The sequence below is a fragment of the Xiphophorus hellerii genome, chromosome 2 (genome assembly GCF_003331165.1).
Source record: "Xiphophorus hellerii strain 12219 chromosome 2, Xiphophorus_hellerii-4.1, whole genome shotgun sequence".
NCBI lineage: Eukaryota > Metazoa > Chordata > Actinopteri > Cyprinodontiformes > Poeciliidae > Xiphophorus > Xiphophorus hellerii.
In genome coordinates, this window is record NC_045673.1 from 12,375,361 (window position 1) to 12,390,657 (window position 15,297).

A 15,297-nucleotide genomic window follows, 5' to 3' on the forward strand; every position below is an offset into this window, starting at 1 on the left:
GTTCCCAATATTAGTTTCCTTAGCCGTTTGAACCATCCAATTCAGCCATAAATTCCTGTCCCTATAGCCAGTCGCTGTTTGAATGATATCCAACGGTGTAACTGCAGAGTAGTCAATTTTAGCCGCATACTGATCAGGAACGTCCATGTCCCCGTCTTCTTCACCATCAGGTCTGACCATATTAATTTTGATAACCCCAAGTGGATCTTTATCATCAATTGAGGCGCCCAGAGTCAAATAAACAGCTGAATCCGCCGGATACTTTGCGCTGCTTGAGAAAAAGCCATGCGGGTTTCTTTGGACCCAGCTGGAAACGAGGGCTCCTGGTTCTACATTCAGCCCTTCTGGAAGCTTCGCAGTGAAGGAGACAATGTAGGTTTCTCTGATTTTGCTCACCTCATGGTGGTTCTATAACCAAAGAAAATAAAACAACTTAACATTTCTCTCTGTCGTCAGTGGACTGTCAGTTCATTGTGCGTCTCCAGTAACATTTCTGATTTTTATTCTTCCCTTCTGGCTTTTAGCATCCTATGATTGAAGGTATTGCCCCTGCTTCTGCATGGTTTTTGAGCATTAATCAGGCACAGAATAAAATGGGAAAGCATGGATGAAGAAACTCTGAGACTTTCTCCTGCATTGCACAGAAAAGTTTCAGCTACTGTTCCAGCAGCCGCAGGTTGCCTGTGTGTTTCTGCAGAAATGTCTGACCTTAAGGTTGCAACTTGTGCTGAGTCACAGAGCATGTTATCTGGAAGCAATGATACAGTTGCATTCCGTTTTTCTCTTTAGAAGATAGATTTATATCTTGGCCACTGTATGAATGCAGTTTTTTACTCTGAGCATCCCAGCCACTCATCCACATGAAGCCCAGCATGTTGTGTTAGCACCCCTATAGGGAAAGAAAAAACAAATGTTTGCATGGGTCCACTCTTCTTTTCTGTTTGTTTTATCTAAGAACTCCTTAAAAACTCCAGATCCATGTCTCTTGCCTGTATTTGACTGTGTCCAATTTGTATTGAGGTGGTGGTTGGAGACAAGGTGGTGCTGATGCCAGTGAATGCTGGACAGCCGCTTCATGCCAGCAACATCGAGCTTTTAGACAATCGTGGCTGCAAAGAGGTGGGACTGAATCACCTGCAAGAATCATACCAGGATGTAACATTTATTATTTCAACCTGTCTTCAATGCTTATTTTTCACTGCTGCAGGTGAATGCCCTCAACTGTAACACCAGCTGGAAAGTTACCTTGTTCATGAAGTTCAGTGACTACAGGGAAGACGTTTTGAAGGGGGTATGTTGACTTGTTGCTGTTTGAATTTCATCATGTTTTGACTGAAATGCAGTGCTGCTTTTTGGGCGATGGTCTTAGCATTTGCTTTCTTGCAACAGGGAGATGTGGTGAGGCTGTTTCATGCTGAGCAGGAGAAGTTCCTGACTGGGGACGAGTACAAGAAGCAGCAGCATGTCTTTCTCAGGACCACCCTGCGGCAATCGGCCACCTCGGCCACCAGCTCCAAGGCTCTCTGGGAGATTGAGGTAAAGCACAAAATGGCACAATAGTCTCATTTTTATACTTTCCCCCCAGAAACAATGAGAACATTTCCATCAACTAACAGCGGCAGCTATTCTCTAATATCTGAGTTTGTAGTCAGTGGCATGTCTCAAAAGAATATTGTTGGAAGTTTCCCAGGAACTTTTAGTTACTCATAAATTTCCATTGTATGTGGTATAAGCATGCCACATACAATGTGGCATGCTTTTAAAATGCAAGAGTGCATTTTAAAAATGTGGCATGCTTTTAAAATGCAAGAGTGCATTTTAAAGACCAGCACTCTTTAAAATGGAAAAGACAAGAGAACATGTCACACCAGTTGGGGTAGTGTGTGTGTTTGAATCCTTCTAAAACAGGAAATGGCTGCAAAAAAATCTCATGACCTAAATTTTTCCATGAAGAGCAAAAGTTAAAAAGTGGAAAACAACTGAAACTGTTACAAAATAAGAAGGAGATCAAAGTATATTTCATCAACACACACACTGAGTGATACAAATGAGGTTTTAAAAATATAATATTTCTTATTCTGAGATTATGCTGTTGCAATTAAAAATGCTTCACTTTTTTTCGCATTTGTAACAAGGTGTTATTATGTTGTTAATGTTACTTCCTATAATGTTTTTCTTATCACTCTATGTAAGGATCACAGCAACCAGAAGAAAAACTGAAAAGAATATATTTTTATTACAAGCACCAGCAGAATGACCATGTTTGGATAAATTTAACTTTAGGCTGTAATTGTCCCTTTCATGCCTTAACGCTACAGCTCCTCTACTACGTGCTGTGTTTTTTTTTTTTTTTTTACTGGGTTCCATGTTTCACTTTATCAGTAGGCACATATTTGAAGTTCCTGTTATTGCACCACTGTTTATACCAGGATGTACTTAAGTTACCATATCAACGGCTAAATGCCATCGTGCATAATAAAGACAAAGCCACATTTCTGTCCCACAGTGATAGATGAAGTGATGTTTGCCAAGGGCTTGAAAATTAAAAAAGGGACCTTTTGTTTTTCTTATTTATGGATTCAATTTTAGTTTAACATGAAGCACTTCATTCAGCAGAATTTTGCAAAAAGAGTTGTACACCCTGAAGGGTTTTTTGCAAAATGATAATTCCACACACTTAATTTTTCCTGTTTGGTGTGTTTATGGTAGGTTGTGCACTATGACCCCTGTAGGAGTGGAGCGGGTCAGTGGGAACAGTCTCTTTCCGCTTCAAACACCTGGCCACTGGGAATTACCTGGCTGCAGAGGTGAGTCCGCATTTTATATATTTATTTCTGTTTTTTTTTTATGAGTATGGCTTGAAGGTCAAGATATTATGTTTGGTTTCCTCAGAAAATTTGATCATTATATAACTTCAATAACCTCATATATTTTGTACAAAAAAATCTACAACATGCTCATGTTATGGATAACATAATCATGGTGAAAACTGCTGACTTGGTCATTGTTTAGGAGGCGGTAATTGGCATCATTCAAAAGGAGGGTCAGCCATAAAAGGTCAGGTAAACTGAAATTGTAAAACAGCGCAGAAAGTCGACATCATCGTTCAAAACTCTTCTTTCAGTTCACTGATTGGTTAGAATGAATTTCATCCTCAGAAATTGAGCTCAGTGGGAGAAATCCCAGAAGAAGCACAGAAGATATGAGAACCAAGCAGAGATGCTTAAAAAAGCAATTCCTAGTTTCACCTGAGAAAATGGAAAAGAATTGGACTGTTGCTTGGTGATCTACTGTTTTCTTTTTGAATGTATGCATATTTTGCTTACAGTTTCAGCAGATTATCACAGGTGATTTTGAAAAACTTGCCTAACTTGAAACTCATAAAAACTGTGTAATCCATCATCAAGATGAAGATGAGAGACACCAGATCTTGTACTGCAGATGAGCTGAAGACTGCCATTGAAGACACCCGGGCATCATTAGCACATGAGGAAACCACAGGCTGATTTTCTACACGCCATTCTGCATCAACTCTCGCAAAATGCCTTTATACTCTAATTTTGTGAGAAATTAAAGTTTGGGTTTTATTAAGCTGTAAGCCATAATCATCAAAATTATCCTTTTGTGTTTAATAAACTTCACATTTTAACTGAATAACTGCAAAAATGAACTTTTTGATATTTTAAATTCCTGAGATGCACCTTTTGTTGCATGGATACACACTTGACTTGGTTAAAGATGTTGGGTGACATGCTGTAGGTGGCAGCATTCCCATTGTTTTCTCTGATATTATCTGTTCCTAGGTGCTGTATTTTATGACAGTAAGGTTGTTGCCAGAACTCTCTGACTCTGATTGCTTAATTTCTCTGTAGATGAACCCCGAATTCAAAAACGGTACGGCAGAATCCCAAGGAGAGGTGAGTCGTTAAAATAAACATGTTTCAAAGCATGTGATCTTACAGGCATCTTATTATCAATTACTCATAGATAATCCACCCTTATGTGCAAATTTTTATGGTTTTTGATGTTAATTGTCCCTAATTTCTCAGTGTGTCATGGTAAAAATAAGCTGAACGCTAATGTAATTATTAGATTTTCAGTTCTGGTAACAATTACCACAGCAGCTTCAGAATTCAAGGCAGCTATCTGACTCCTGTTATTATACAATATCACTTGTTAAGTACTCACTCGGCTCACTCTGCAGATTTCTACACCCGCACTCACACTCGGAAACGAACTCTGGATCTGCATCCAGACGTTTCTCTCAGCTCGTAGCAGCTTCCCACATTTGTATTCTGCCGAGGCAAAACACACACAAGCCCTCAGCCCTTGCACACTTTCTTAAGCACATGCTGAATTTCAAACTCACAGGGGGGTTCTTACATAACGTCTGGGTGTGGGGGTGCCCAGCAAGCAAAGAGGATGGAGGGGGAAGGCAGACGTGCTGTCTGCTCTGCTTCACTCGCTTGTGCTAAACTGGTTGGGTGAGTCACCAGCAGAGGGAGGGGGTGGGAGGACAGAGAAGCTGAGGCGTGGAGCCAGCTCTGGGGAGCTTCCCATTGACATGCAGAGAACAGTGGGAGAAGTTAACCCTTACCGTCGTCTGCTGCATCTGAAGCCGCCCAGGAAAGTCGTGGCCGTCTGTCTGCTCGACTGTGTGATTCGATACATCATTAGTGGGAGATTCAGCCAACTGTACTTTGGCTCGTATCCATCTGTTTTCTGTCAGTCAACAGTAATTGCTGGCTTCTCCGTATTTATCAACGTTTCAGCTCATTTGTCAAAATTTAAGTCTAGAGAGAGAAGCCAGGTTGACAAGGAGGGAATCTGTGCTCAGCTTTAAACAAATTTATTAGTCAGTTTTTTTTAAGGTGGACTAAAGTTTATGTAATTTACAATGAGTAAATTAAATAAAAACGGTGTCCATGAAGGTTTTTTAATCATATGTGTTTCTAACTGTACAATCATAAAAACACTGGACCATTACTTACCTTTATCTCTGAATCTATTTTCTGCTTTAGTCTAATTTGAAGAGAGAGAAAAATTTAATGTGGAGAATCTTTGGTCAGCTTTTTAAAAATGCTAATAGTCCTGGAAAACATTTTAATTACTGTCATTGATATTTACTGCCTGAATCCATCCATTTGTTCATCTTCTGATTATTCCATCCCATTCCACCTTTATTTATCAAGCACTTGAAAAACAACCCAGTAGGCCAAAGTGCTAACTAGAAATATTGTCTGGGGAAGAGAAACCAGATCTCTCTGTCCTTACAGTCTATATAGTAGGAATGTCTGACCTATCCTACTATCACAAGAAGATGTCCAAAATCCTCTGCCTAAGTTGAAGAGTAACATTAAACCAGCAGAATCCACCGTTTCCCTTACATTTAAGACTAACTGCCTTAAATGTTGTATAGTTAAAACAAGTTCCTGCTGTTTTCCTAAAATGAGCTCAGTTAATTGCAGTTTGGTATCATGAGACGATGGTAGAGATGACAAATAGTGATTACTTGTATCATTTCAACCTTTGTGTTTAATGCAGAATGAGACGGACGCTGGCTTCTCCAACAGGAAGCACCAAGCCGCAGAGCGGATTGCCTACACTCTGGTTTCTGTTCCCCATGGGAACGACATTGCATCTCTGTTTGAGCTGGATGCCACCACCCTGCAGCGGGCGGACTGCCTGGTGCCCAGGTCAGTATCTCACCTGGTGGCGTCCCAGTTATCCACACTCTTTAGCCTGTTTATTTTCACAAACAAGTGACCTTGAGTGATGCACCTCTGCAGGTGTTAATGTTGTGGGTTGACTCATCATTTCCAGGTGTTTCAATCCTGAAACTGCGGAATTATGCAATTATCTATTATCTAAGTTTGTCATAACTGATTGAATCCAAGTTCCTATTTTTAATTCTAACTACTTTAAAAATGAAATTTGACCCATTTCACTTTAAGGCTTCAGTGCAATATTGAAGTCAGTAAATTTTTTGACAATTTGCACTGCTTTTTAAAGACACTTCTGTTGTTATAAATCTGTTTTTCTATACTGCACTGATATACTGTATATATCCAGTTTTCTTGTTTTTATTCAGTACACAAGGACATTATGTACATTTTTAAAAAGTTCTCCTACTCCTTCGCATATCTTTTGAATTATGGAGGAAAAAAACAGTATGGTCTTTTTTTTTTTGGTATTTATTAATATATTTGCAACTTTTATCTTCAACAGTAAGTCAAAGCTTGAGTGTTTTTGTCCAAACTGTTAGATCAGTGTGGCTTCACACAACCTTCCAACCATTTTTCATATATTTTTTTCCCATAGGCATTGTTTTATCAGCTTTTTCTTAATCCAAAGTTTATTTTAAAATAAAGAAAAACTGAACAAATGACCAAAGGAAAAAGAGACTGAAAGAAAACAAGTTGGATTTTATAGGGTAGTAACTGAGTGAAAAAACCCAGTGATAAATTCTCATTTAAAATGACTATTTTTCACGTTTTTTGGCTTAATCTTTCACCAGAAACTCCTATGTGAGACTTCGGCACCTGTGCACAAACACCTGGGTGACAAGTACAAACATCGCCATAGATACAGAGGAGGAGCGTCCGGTTATGCTCAAGGTTTCCATAATACTGCTACACACACACACCTACATACGAGTCAAATATACAGAGTGCTTTACATGCGTTTTATTTATTTTTTTTGCTAGATTGGTACCTGTTCCACAAAGGAGGACAAAGAGGCGTTTGCCATTGTATCCGTTCCTTTATCTGAGGTCAGAGATTTGGACTTTGCAAATGATGCCAACCAGGTCCTGGAGTCCACTGTGAGGAAGCTTAAGTTTGCCAACATTACTCAGAATGAGAGGAGGTACAGACAGCGAAATTAAATGATGCGGCTTACAACTGGAGGTGTTGGTTCATTTTGATTTTTGAGCTGGATTTTTCCTGCAGGTTTGTGACAACGCTTCTAGAGGACCTGATTTTCTTTGTGTGCGTGGTGCCAAACAATGGGCAGGATGTTCTCTCTGTGGTCACCTCCACGCCCAACCGTGAGCGGCAAAAACTCATGAGGGAGCAGAACATCCTTTCCCAGGTCAGTACAAACACGTTTATTGAACAAATTTTGTATGCAAATGTATCAGTAAATTATTACATTTAGGCCTCAAGATGTTAAAATGAGAATCAATTTTATCCTTGATGTTTCCTGCAGATTTTTGGCATTCTTACGGCTCCGTTCAAAGATAATGGCGACGGTCCGATGCTAAGGTTGGAGGAACTGGGAGATCAGCGCTACTCTCACTTCAAGTACATGTTTAGACTCTGCTACAGAGTGCTGCGACACTCCCAGCAGGACTATCGTAAGAACCAGGTATAAAATGAGCCTTGTATATATTTGTAGTATGAACTCATGTAATTTTGTGAGGTAGTTGAAAAATGAAGTTTGTTTACTGTAGAAAATAAGTATGCACAAAGCAAGCTTTTTACTACCCAACATACACTATGCAGCAGTAGTTTAGTAAAACAAGACTAATTGTTTCTACATTCTTCTACCAAGATGTAAGGAAAACTGTCATTCATTTTAATCCTCCTTTGCAGGTCGGTTGCAGGTCTTTTAGCATATAACTCTATCAGCTTTGCTTGCTTAAACTGAAATTTTTACCCTTAACTTTATGCTTAGTCAGATTGGATAGAGATCATGGGGCGGAATACATATCTTTGCCATATTTTTCTGATTTTATTTGTTTACTACACAAAATGGAAAAGCATAAATGCTTTATTTACTAATTTGTTTTGGGAGTTCGCCCAACCAGTCTACATGTGTTTTGTGGACTTGGAGAAGGCGTTCGACCGTGTCCCTCGGGGAGCCCTGTGGGGGGTTCTCCGGGAGTATGGGGTACCGGGCCCTTTGATACGGGCTGTCAGGTCCCTGTATGACCGGTGTCAGAGTCTGGTCCGCATTGCCGGCAGTAAGTCGGGCTCGTTTCCGGTGAGAGTTGGACTCCGCCAGGGCTGCCCTTTGTCACCGATTCTGTTCATCACTTTCATGGACAGAATTTCTAGGCGCAGCCAAGGTGTTGAGGGGATCCGATTTGGTGGCCTTGGGATCTCATCTCTGCTTTTCGCAGACGATGTGGTCCTTTTGGCTTCATCAGATCATGATCTGCAGCTCTCGCTGGAGCGGTTCGCAGCCGAGTGTGAAGCGGCCGGGATGGGGATCAGTGCCTCCAAATCCGAGGCCATGGTCTTGAGCCGGAAAAGGGTAGAGTGCCTTCTCCGGGTCAGGGGGGGTGTCCTGCCCCAAGTGGAGGAGTTTAAGTATCTCGGGATCTTGTTCACGATGTGTTAAATGTTCAAATCCAGGTGGCCTATAAATTATTTTTCAGTCGTCCTTGGCGTCATTCTTGACATTTTACAAGGTACATTATTAATCAATTATTCGCAGAAGTAGCCATTTAATGAACTTTTCATCATGATGAGAACAACCTCCCACTGTTACCTTCACATTTCTCGAACTGTTTTTTTAAATTAAGGTGGCTAAAGTGGTTTTTAGTCATGCTGTAATGCCTTTGTGCACCTATAAAATGATGCACCATACATAAGAATTGATTCTTAATATGTAATTTCCTCTACCTTGCAGGAATATATAGCCACAAAGTTCCCCATCATGCAGTCTCAGATGGGGTATGAGATCCTGGCTGAGGACACAATTACGGCGCTGCTTCACAACAACCGGAAGCTGCTGGAAAAACACATCACGGCCAGAGAGATCGAGACCTTTGTCAGCCTGCTGAGGCGAAATCGAGAGCCGAGGTGAGACACAAACACCTCTCACAAAGCAAGTGGTCCATTTTCAATAAAGATAAAATTCAGAAATTTGGTTTAATAACGCCAAGACAATACATAATGTGTCTTGTTTGACTTCCTGTCATGTAGTTGGTCCGAATCTGTTATTCTGGTTAATATTATCCATTCTTGTTTGATCTACTCTGTCAGGTTCCTGGATTATCTGTCTGATCTCTGTGCGTCCAACAAGACAGCCATCCCCGTCACGCAGGAGCTTATCATTAAATTTATGATAAATCCTGTCAACGCAGACATCCTTATTCAGACCAAGTGAGTCGAACCCTGAGATGTCTGTTTTAACTATCTTGCCTTATTTCACATATAACATTTTTGAGCATGTTTAAACATACGCACAGTCTCCTAAGTGTGTGTGAACTTTCTTGTAGTGCTATGTCTGTTTTGAAATGAAGATTTTTTTCCTGCAGCAGTCCTATATAAGTACTGTACATGCTACATTTGTCCAGTGCTTCATTTTATATGTGCTTTCCTTCTATCCTCACTCTCCACTAGGCTAATCTCAAACTCAGAAAACTCTATGGATTCCTCCTTCTCCCCAGATGATGGGGATGAAGAGGAGGTTTGGCTCTACTGGATCGACATCCACAAAGAGCCTCATGGCAAATCCATCCGCCACCTGGCCCAGGATGCTAAGAATAACCATAAAATTGATGCAGACCTCCTTACCTACTACAGGTAATGAGTGTAATTCAGTGACTCTCAAAAAGTGAGACATGTCCTGAGGGGGAACATTCACATTTTCAGCCGTTCAGTTGGTTGTTATACCAAATATTAAATAAGCCGGTCACCTGGTGACAACTAAATCCATTTAGGCATCTTAGAGAATGTGATGAAAACTTTCCGATGTTCAAATTGAGCCCCAGAATGGGGAAGAAAAGAGATATGTGACGTTGAGATTGTAAACGTCTGAATATTCCAGAAACTCCGGCTCTACTGGGACTTTCTCGCGTAATCATCTTAACGGTTTACGGAGAGTGCTAACAGTTGTGTGGACAAAAAACTGATTGATGTCAGAAGGGACAATAAAAATGCATTATATTTGTTTGGTTGTAACAGCCAAAGTATGTAGAATATCATTTCTGAATGTTGAAACCGATGGTCTGAACCCAAAGAAAACCAAACCAGGAGCCACTCTTTCCACAGGCTACCAGAGCAATGTCTCTGATTATGTTTGTATCTGCATCACTACTGTGTATGACACAAAGCCCACACTTTGAGTCATGCAGACTTAAGGGAGTTCAAAATAGGTCCAACACAATATTAACAAGATTGTCTTTCAATGTTGTGACTTTGATTTGCTTCCATGTTAAACATTTAGCATGTTGGCGTTTCCACAACAGCAGCACTAGGTGCACAAAAGTTTAAACATATTAATTTGAATAAATATAGATATATTTAAATGTGATCCCTAAAAAGTGTAAGAACCACTGACTAAATCCTGCATTGACACTAAAATCAACACACACGTTAAAATGTTTCCGCCGTCTCTCCTCTCGTCCTCTGCAGGTGTCAGCTGAACTTGTTTGCCAAAATGTGTCTGGATCGTCAGTATTTGGCCATCAACCAGATCAACGACAAACTACCTGTGGATCTGATCCTGCGCTGCATGTTTGACGACTGCCTGCCCTACAACCTCAGAGCCTCCTTCTGTCGCCTGATGTTGCACATGCATGTGGACTGCGAGCCACAGGAGGCTGTGGTTCCGGTGCGCTATGCCCGTCTCTGGACTGAAATCCCTTCCAAGATCTCTATCAAAGAGTGAGCATCTGCATGTTGGCTGACTCGTCTTATTTGTAGGCGAATTCTCACCTGTTTGATTTATTGCTCAGGTTCAAGTATGAGTTAACAGTCGACTCAAGAGAGGAGATGAAGAAGAAATTTAAAAGCACCATGGAATTTGTTGATGATTATCTTAAAGATGTGTTCAACCAGCAATACCCATTTGGGGACAAAGAAAAGAATGAACTCACACTAGAGGTAAATATACTTTGTAGGCCTGTTAGTCTATGTCATGTGTGACATTCAGCTGACCATTAAAATTTGTACTGAAAATAAATATGTTTTAATCTATTAATCCTGTCAAAATACATACTGCATTTATTCAGAAAGTACAGTTTAAGTAAATGCAGGTAATTCCTTGCTCCTTTATAACAAGTAGAATTAAACATTATATCCAAAAAGATTTCAACTTTTCCTATAATGACAGAAAAAGATTAAGAGTATGCCATTTTTATTTCCTGGCATGCTCGTTAATTTGGTTCAGTTTGACAAAATAAGCAAAGATTCAGAAAATTCAAGCGAGAAAGAAAGCGTTTTCAACAACCTTATTCTGAAAATCAGAGCTGCCAGGTGTTTTACACATTGTGAAGCCTGCAATTATAATTTATTTTCTCACTGGTTGCACTTCATTGAATCTTTCTCTCTCACACACATTTTTTATAGGACATATTTTTCCATCAAGCCCCAAAATCAAAATGACAACTGTATGTTTTACTTGCAGTTAGATGTAATAATAAACTAATTATTTGCATTTTTGTTGGATTGTATTGTATTTAATTCCTCAAATGTATATTATTGTTTCAACTATTTTTGTGAAAATGTTAAGGTAGTTCTTGAATACATGAAGTACAAACATTTCTATGGCTTTCTTTCACTATCCTGATTGTGTCCCCTCTGTTAGGTGGTCAATCTGGCTCGACACTTGGTGTACTTTGGTTTCTACAACTTCAGTGAGCTGCTGCGCCTCACACGCACCCTGCTGGCCATCCTGGACATTGTTCAGCAACCTTTCGGCTTGCTTAGCAAGCTTGGGAAGACTCCAGAGGCCGGTCAGCTATTAGGATCATTTTTGTGATCATTTGTGTGCATTGAAGCGAGGTCACTTAAGAATTAAACTGGCACTGGTTTATGTGTAGCAAAATAAGGGTAGATTAAAGCTAATTATCTGGTTTTATTTCAGAAATTTAGACATAACAGATCAGTGTTATGTCTTACACTGACATAACACTGATCTGTTGATCAGATCGGTTTGCTCTGGTATGCAAAACTAGAGCAGTTTATAAAAGCATTAAGATTGAAATCATCTCTAAAATGTTTTATTGTGACTTTTGTAATAATAGTTATGAACTGAGAACAAAGAATATAGTATGACAAATTTGAAAGGCTGAGTTAATGTTGTCGAGTTGTTTTTGTTTTTATTGTTTCACCAACTGTAATCATTTAAATGTTGATGTTTCACACACAAACAGACTAAAAAAAAAAACCAACCTCTCCCTTTTAGGAAACAATGTTTTGCGCACAATCCACGGCGTTGGAGAAATGATGACTCAGATGGTAATGAGTCGAGGCGTGCCGCACGGTTTGCCTGACACGCCACCGTCCCTGCGCTACGGGATAGGACACTTTCTCCCGGACAACGAGGACGTCGTGGTGATGGACACCAAGCTGAAGATCATTGAGATCTTGCAAGTATGAACTGCTGCTGAATATTTGATCCATTTCAGGGTTTTTTTTTTTTTTTTTTTGCCTGTTTCAGTTTGAATGCCTTTTTAATCCTTGTTCACATTTTGTGCTCATTTAAGTTCATCCTAAGTGTGAGGTTGGACTACAGGATCACTTACCTACTGTCCATCTACAAGAAAGAGTTTGGAGAAAGTACAGTGCCTGACAGCTGTTCCTCAATGGCTGACTACCCTCCAATTACATGTGAGATTTGTCTCTTATTGTTCACATCCTAAAGGTTTATAATATTGGATGTTAACGCTTGCCATATTTTAATCATCTGTTAGCTTCTGAGCCTGACATGGATGAGATTGCAGCAAAAGCAGAGAGCATGTTTGTAGGAAGGTTGGTGAAGCTACGTCCTGACATTGTTTTGGCAATTTTTTTCCATACGGTGTCCAACATTCATACAAGTCTACTTTTGTGTTCTGTAGCTCTGAATTAAGCGTGTTAGAGCTTGATGATGAAGGTGGCCGCACATTTTTGAGGGTTCTCATTCATCTCATCATGCAAGATTATCCGCCTCTGGTCTCTGGATCGCTGCAGCTCATCTTCAAACACTTCAGTCAGAGAGCTGAGATGCTGCAGGCCTTTAAACAGGTACACAATAAATGCATAATTGGGACATTCCCAATAATTTACAGAGTGGTTATTCTTCAGTTTCTTACTGAATTTGGTGCATAGCATCAGTCAAAAACAGTAAAGGCATAATCCACATATGTCAACACATTTACCTCACTTAATAATAATCAACAGGGAATAAAACTGTTGCAACATTGGACAAAATGTGTCAAACAAGGTGTGCTGTTGAATGGCAATTATTTTTCTTAATGTTTTTAACTATATTGAACAGACAGTTTTTATTTTTCAAGAACAAGTTGTCAAAGAAAGCTGTAAAACCAAAGGTTAAAAAAGACTCAACAAAGGATCTTTAAAATTTGTTTTTTTTTTTGCTCTTCTTGTAAACTGCTGCAGTTTATTGGTTAAACTAGAGAGAAGTGTCTGCAGTAGTTACCAGGTACCTGTAGCTATACACAGTCATCTCTAGAGATCCATTGATTACAGCAAGTTGGGGAGTTTTCCTGTCTTCTGTGACCAAGTCTTTTGTTTTGCTAATATTTAACTTCAGGTAATGTTTATCACACAGCAAGTAATCGTCAACAGGTTTCCATCTTGCAGAACGCTGACAATAAAAGTGTCATCTACATACTTGAGGATGAGGTTGTTTTCAAAGGCATTTGCATTTAAAATATTCAAAAAGAGGAGAAGACACGCCTGACCTGACTGTTTTCTGGATAGGACACTGTTGCCGCCTATATGTCACCAAACTGTGGGGTTGAATTATAGTAAAAACCGACGTCAAACCCACTATCAAAAGTCTCGCCTGGGTTATTGTGCCCTCAAGATGCTTGGGCAGATAATTAAACAGTGACAGTTGTGCCCTCTGCTCCTCTGTGAGGCTGGTAAGAAAACTGCAAAAGGTCAAGCTGGCCATGTACTCAAAGCTTTTCATAGCAATAGAGTGCAAAGCCATCAGCTCAAAATAATTAGGCCCTTTTGGAGATTAGGCTTTTTTTTGCCATGGGTACAATTATAGATTCTCTACAAAGCTTGGGAACCTTCTGCTGAATAAAAAACGGGTTAATCGGTTCTATAAAATATCACAGAGTTGTTCTGCACAGACTTTAAGGATTCTGCTGTGATCCTGTCAGGCCCTGGACTTTTCCTGATGTGACATTGGTGGAAAACATACCTGACTGAACAATGATACCAAGACCAGAGAAGACGGAGCAATTGTTCAATGCTCTAAAAATACAATTATGTACGTTTATAAAATTCCACTCATCAATGAAACACAGATAAAACACCTGCATAGCTTTTGCAAGCTGCACCTGATCCCTATAATTCCCCACCTTTTTTTTTCATTGTTCAGTCCAATTAATGGATTAGTGAAGGGACTTCTTCTCAACTCAAATGAAAACTGGTTTTGTTTCAGGAATGGGGCCACTTCAATAGGGATGCATAAAAACATTTTGTCTCTGATTTTCCTTTTTTCTGTAATTTCAGGTTCAGCTCCTTGTTTCAGAGCAGGATGTGCTCAACTATACACAGATCAAGGAAGACCTGGACAAGCTGCGTCTGACTGTGGAGAAGTCGGAGCTGTGGGTGGAGAAAAGTGGAATCTACGGCAATGACGAGTTAGGGGTAAGGCAGAGTGAAGAGCCCAACGTGTAGATGCTTACCTGCTGTCCAAAAATCACCACATTAAATGCAAATGACAGTTTTCAAATTATGATTTAATTTAATAGGAAAAAAGCTGTTATAACTTTTAAAACGATGAATAAAATTCATTATCAAATAATTCAAAGATTGAGACAGAATCATAGTTACACTGTTACGGAAAATTAATTGCAAATATTTAGAAAGCACTCACAATATGCTAAGTTTTTAAGTCTTTTTTACAGTCTTATTTTTGTTATTTTTATACTATGTTCTATCAGTTAGCTACAGACAGTATGTGGCTATATTGTCTGTATTCATTTTGGCTTAGTTGGAAAATTATCAAGCTCACAGTGTCCACCTTCCTCCTCCAGGATGCTGTTCTGAGTCCGGTGCAAGATGGGGAAAACAAACCTCAGATGGATAGTAACCAAGAAAACAACTATGAAGTACTAAAATGTGTGAGTTTCATGTCTTCATTTTGCCGTTCTGACTGCCCAGTTTTTGGTATTTTTTTGGAAAAGATTTCTGTCTCCCATCATTAGATCCTGGAGCGCTTCAGTCGGCTGTGTTGTGTGAGTAAAAAGAACCGTTTGCAGCTGCAGAGGCTGCTGAAGAACATGGGAGCCCACACTGTGGTGCTGGAGCTGCTGCAGATCCCCTACGAAAAGGTGAGAACCAACATTAACATCTCCATCAACACGCAGTTATTGTT

The 15,297-nt window shown here is 39.8% G+C and overlaps 1 protein-coding gene across 1 annotated transcript in view; it reads left to right on the forward strand.

Moving 5' to 3' along the window:
- Positions 1-282: 282 nt before the first annotated feature.
- Positions 283-15,297, forward strand: part of LOC116736269 (inositol 1,4,5-trisphosphate receptor type 2-like) — a 44,673-nt gene continuing 29,658 nt past the window's right edge. Inside the window, 25 exon segments of the mRNA XM_032588648.1 lie at positions 283-372; positions 1,021-1,119; positions 1,208-1,291; positions 1,390-1,536; positions 2,710-2,757; positions 2,760-2,807; positions 3,873-3,917; positions 5,545-5,696; positions 6,518-6,617; positions 6,707-6,867; positions 6,951-7,092; positions 7,210-7,368; positions 8,638-8,810; positions 8,994-9,113; positions 9,354-9,536; positions 10,368-10,619; positions 10,691-10,838; positions 11,542-11,689; positions 12,142-12,329; positions 12,443-12,566; positions 12,650-12,707; positions 12,797-12,962; positions 14,430-14,567; positions 14,957-15,043; positions 15,128-15,253. Of these exon segments, the coding sequence (XP_032444539.1) occupies positions 286-372; positions 1,021-1,119; positions 1,208-1,291; positions 1,390-1,536; positions 2,710-2,757; positions 2,760-2,807; positions 3,873-3,917; positions 5,545-5,696; positions 6,518-6,617; positions 6,707-6,867; positions 6,951-7,092; positions 7,210-7,368; positions 8,638-8,810; positions 8,994-9,113; positions 9,354-9,536; positions 10,368-10,619; positions 10,691-10,838; positions 11,542-11,689; positions 12,142-12,329; positions 12,443-12,566; positions 12,650-12,707; positions 12,797-12,962; positions 14,430-14,567; positions 14,957-15,043; positions 15,128-15,253 (3,183 nt within the window). The 5' untranslated portion in view covers positions 283-285.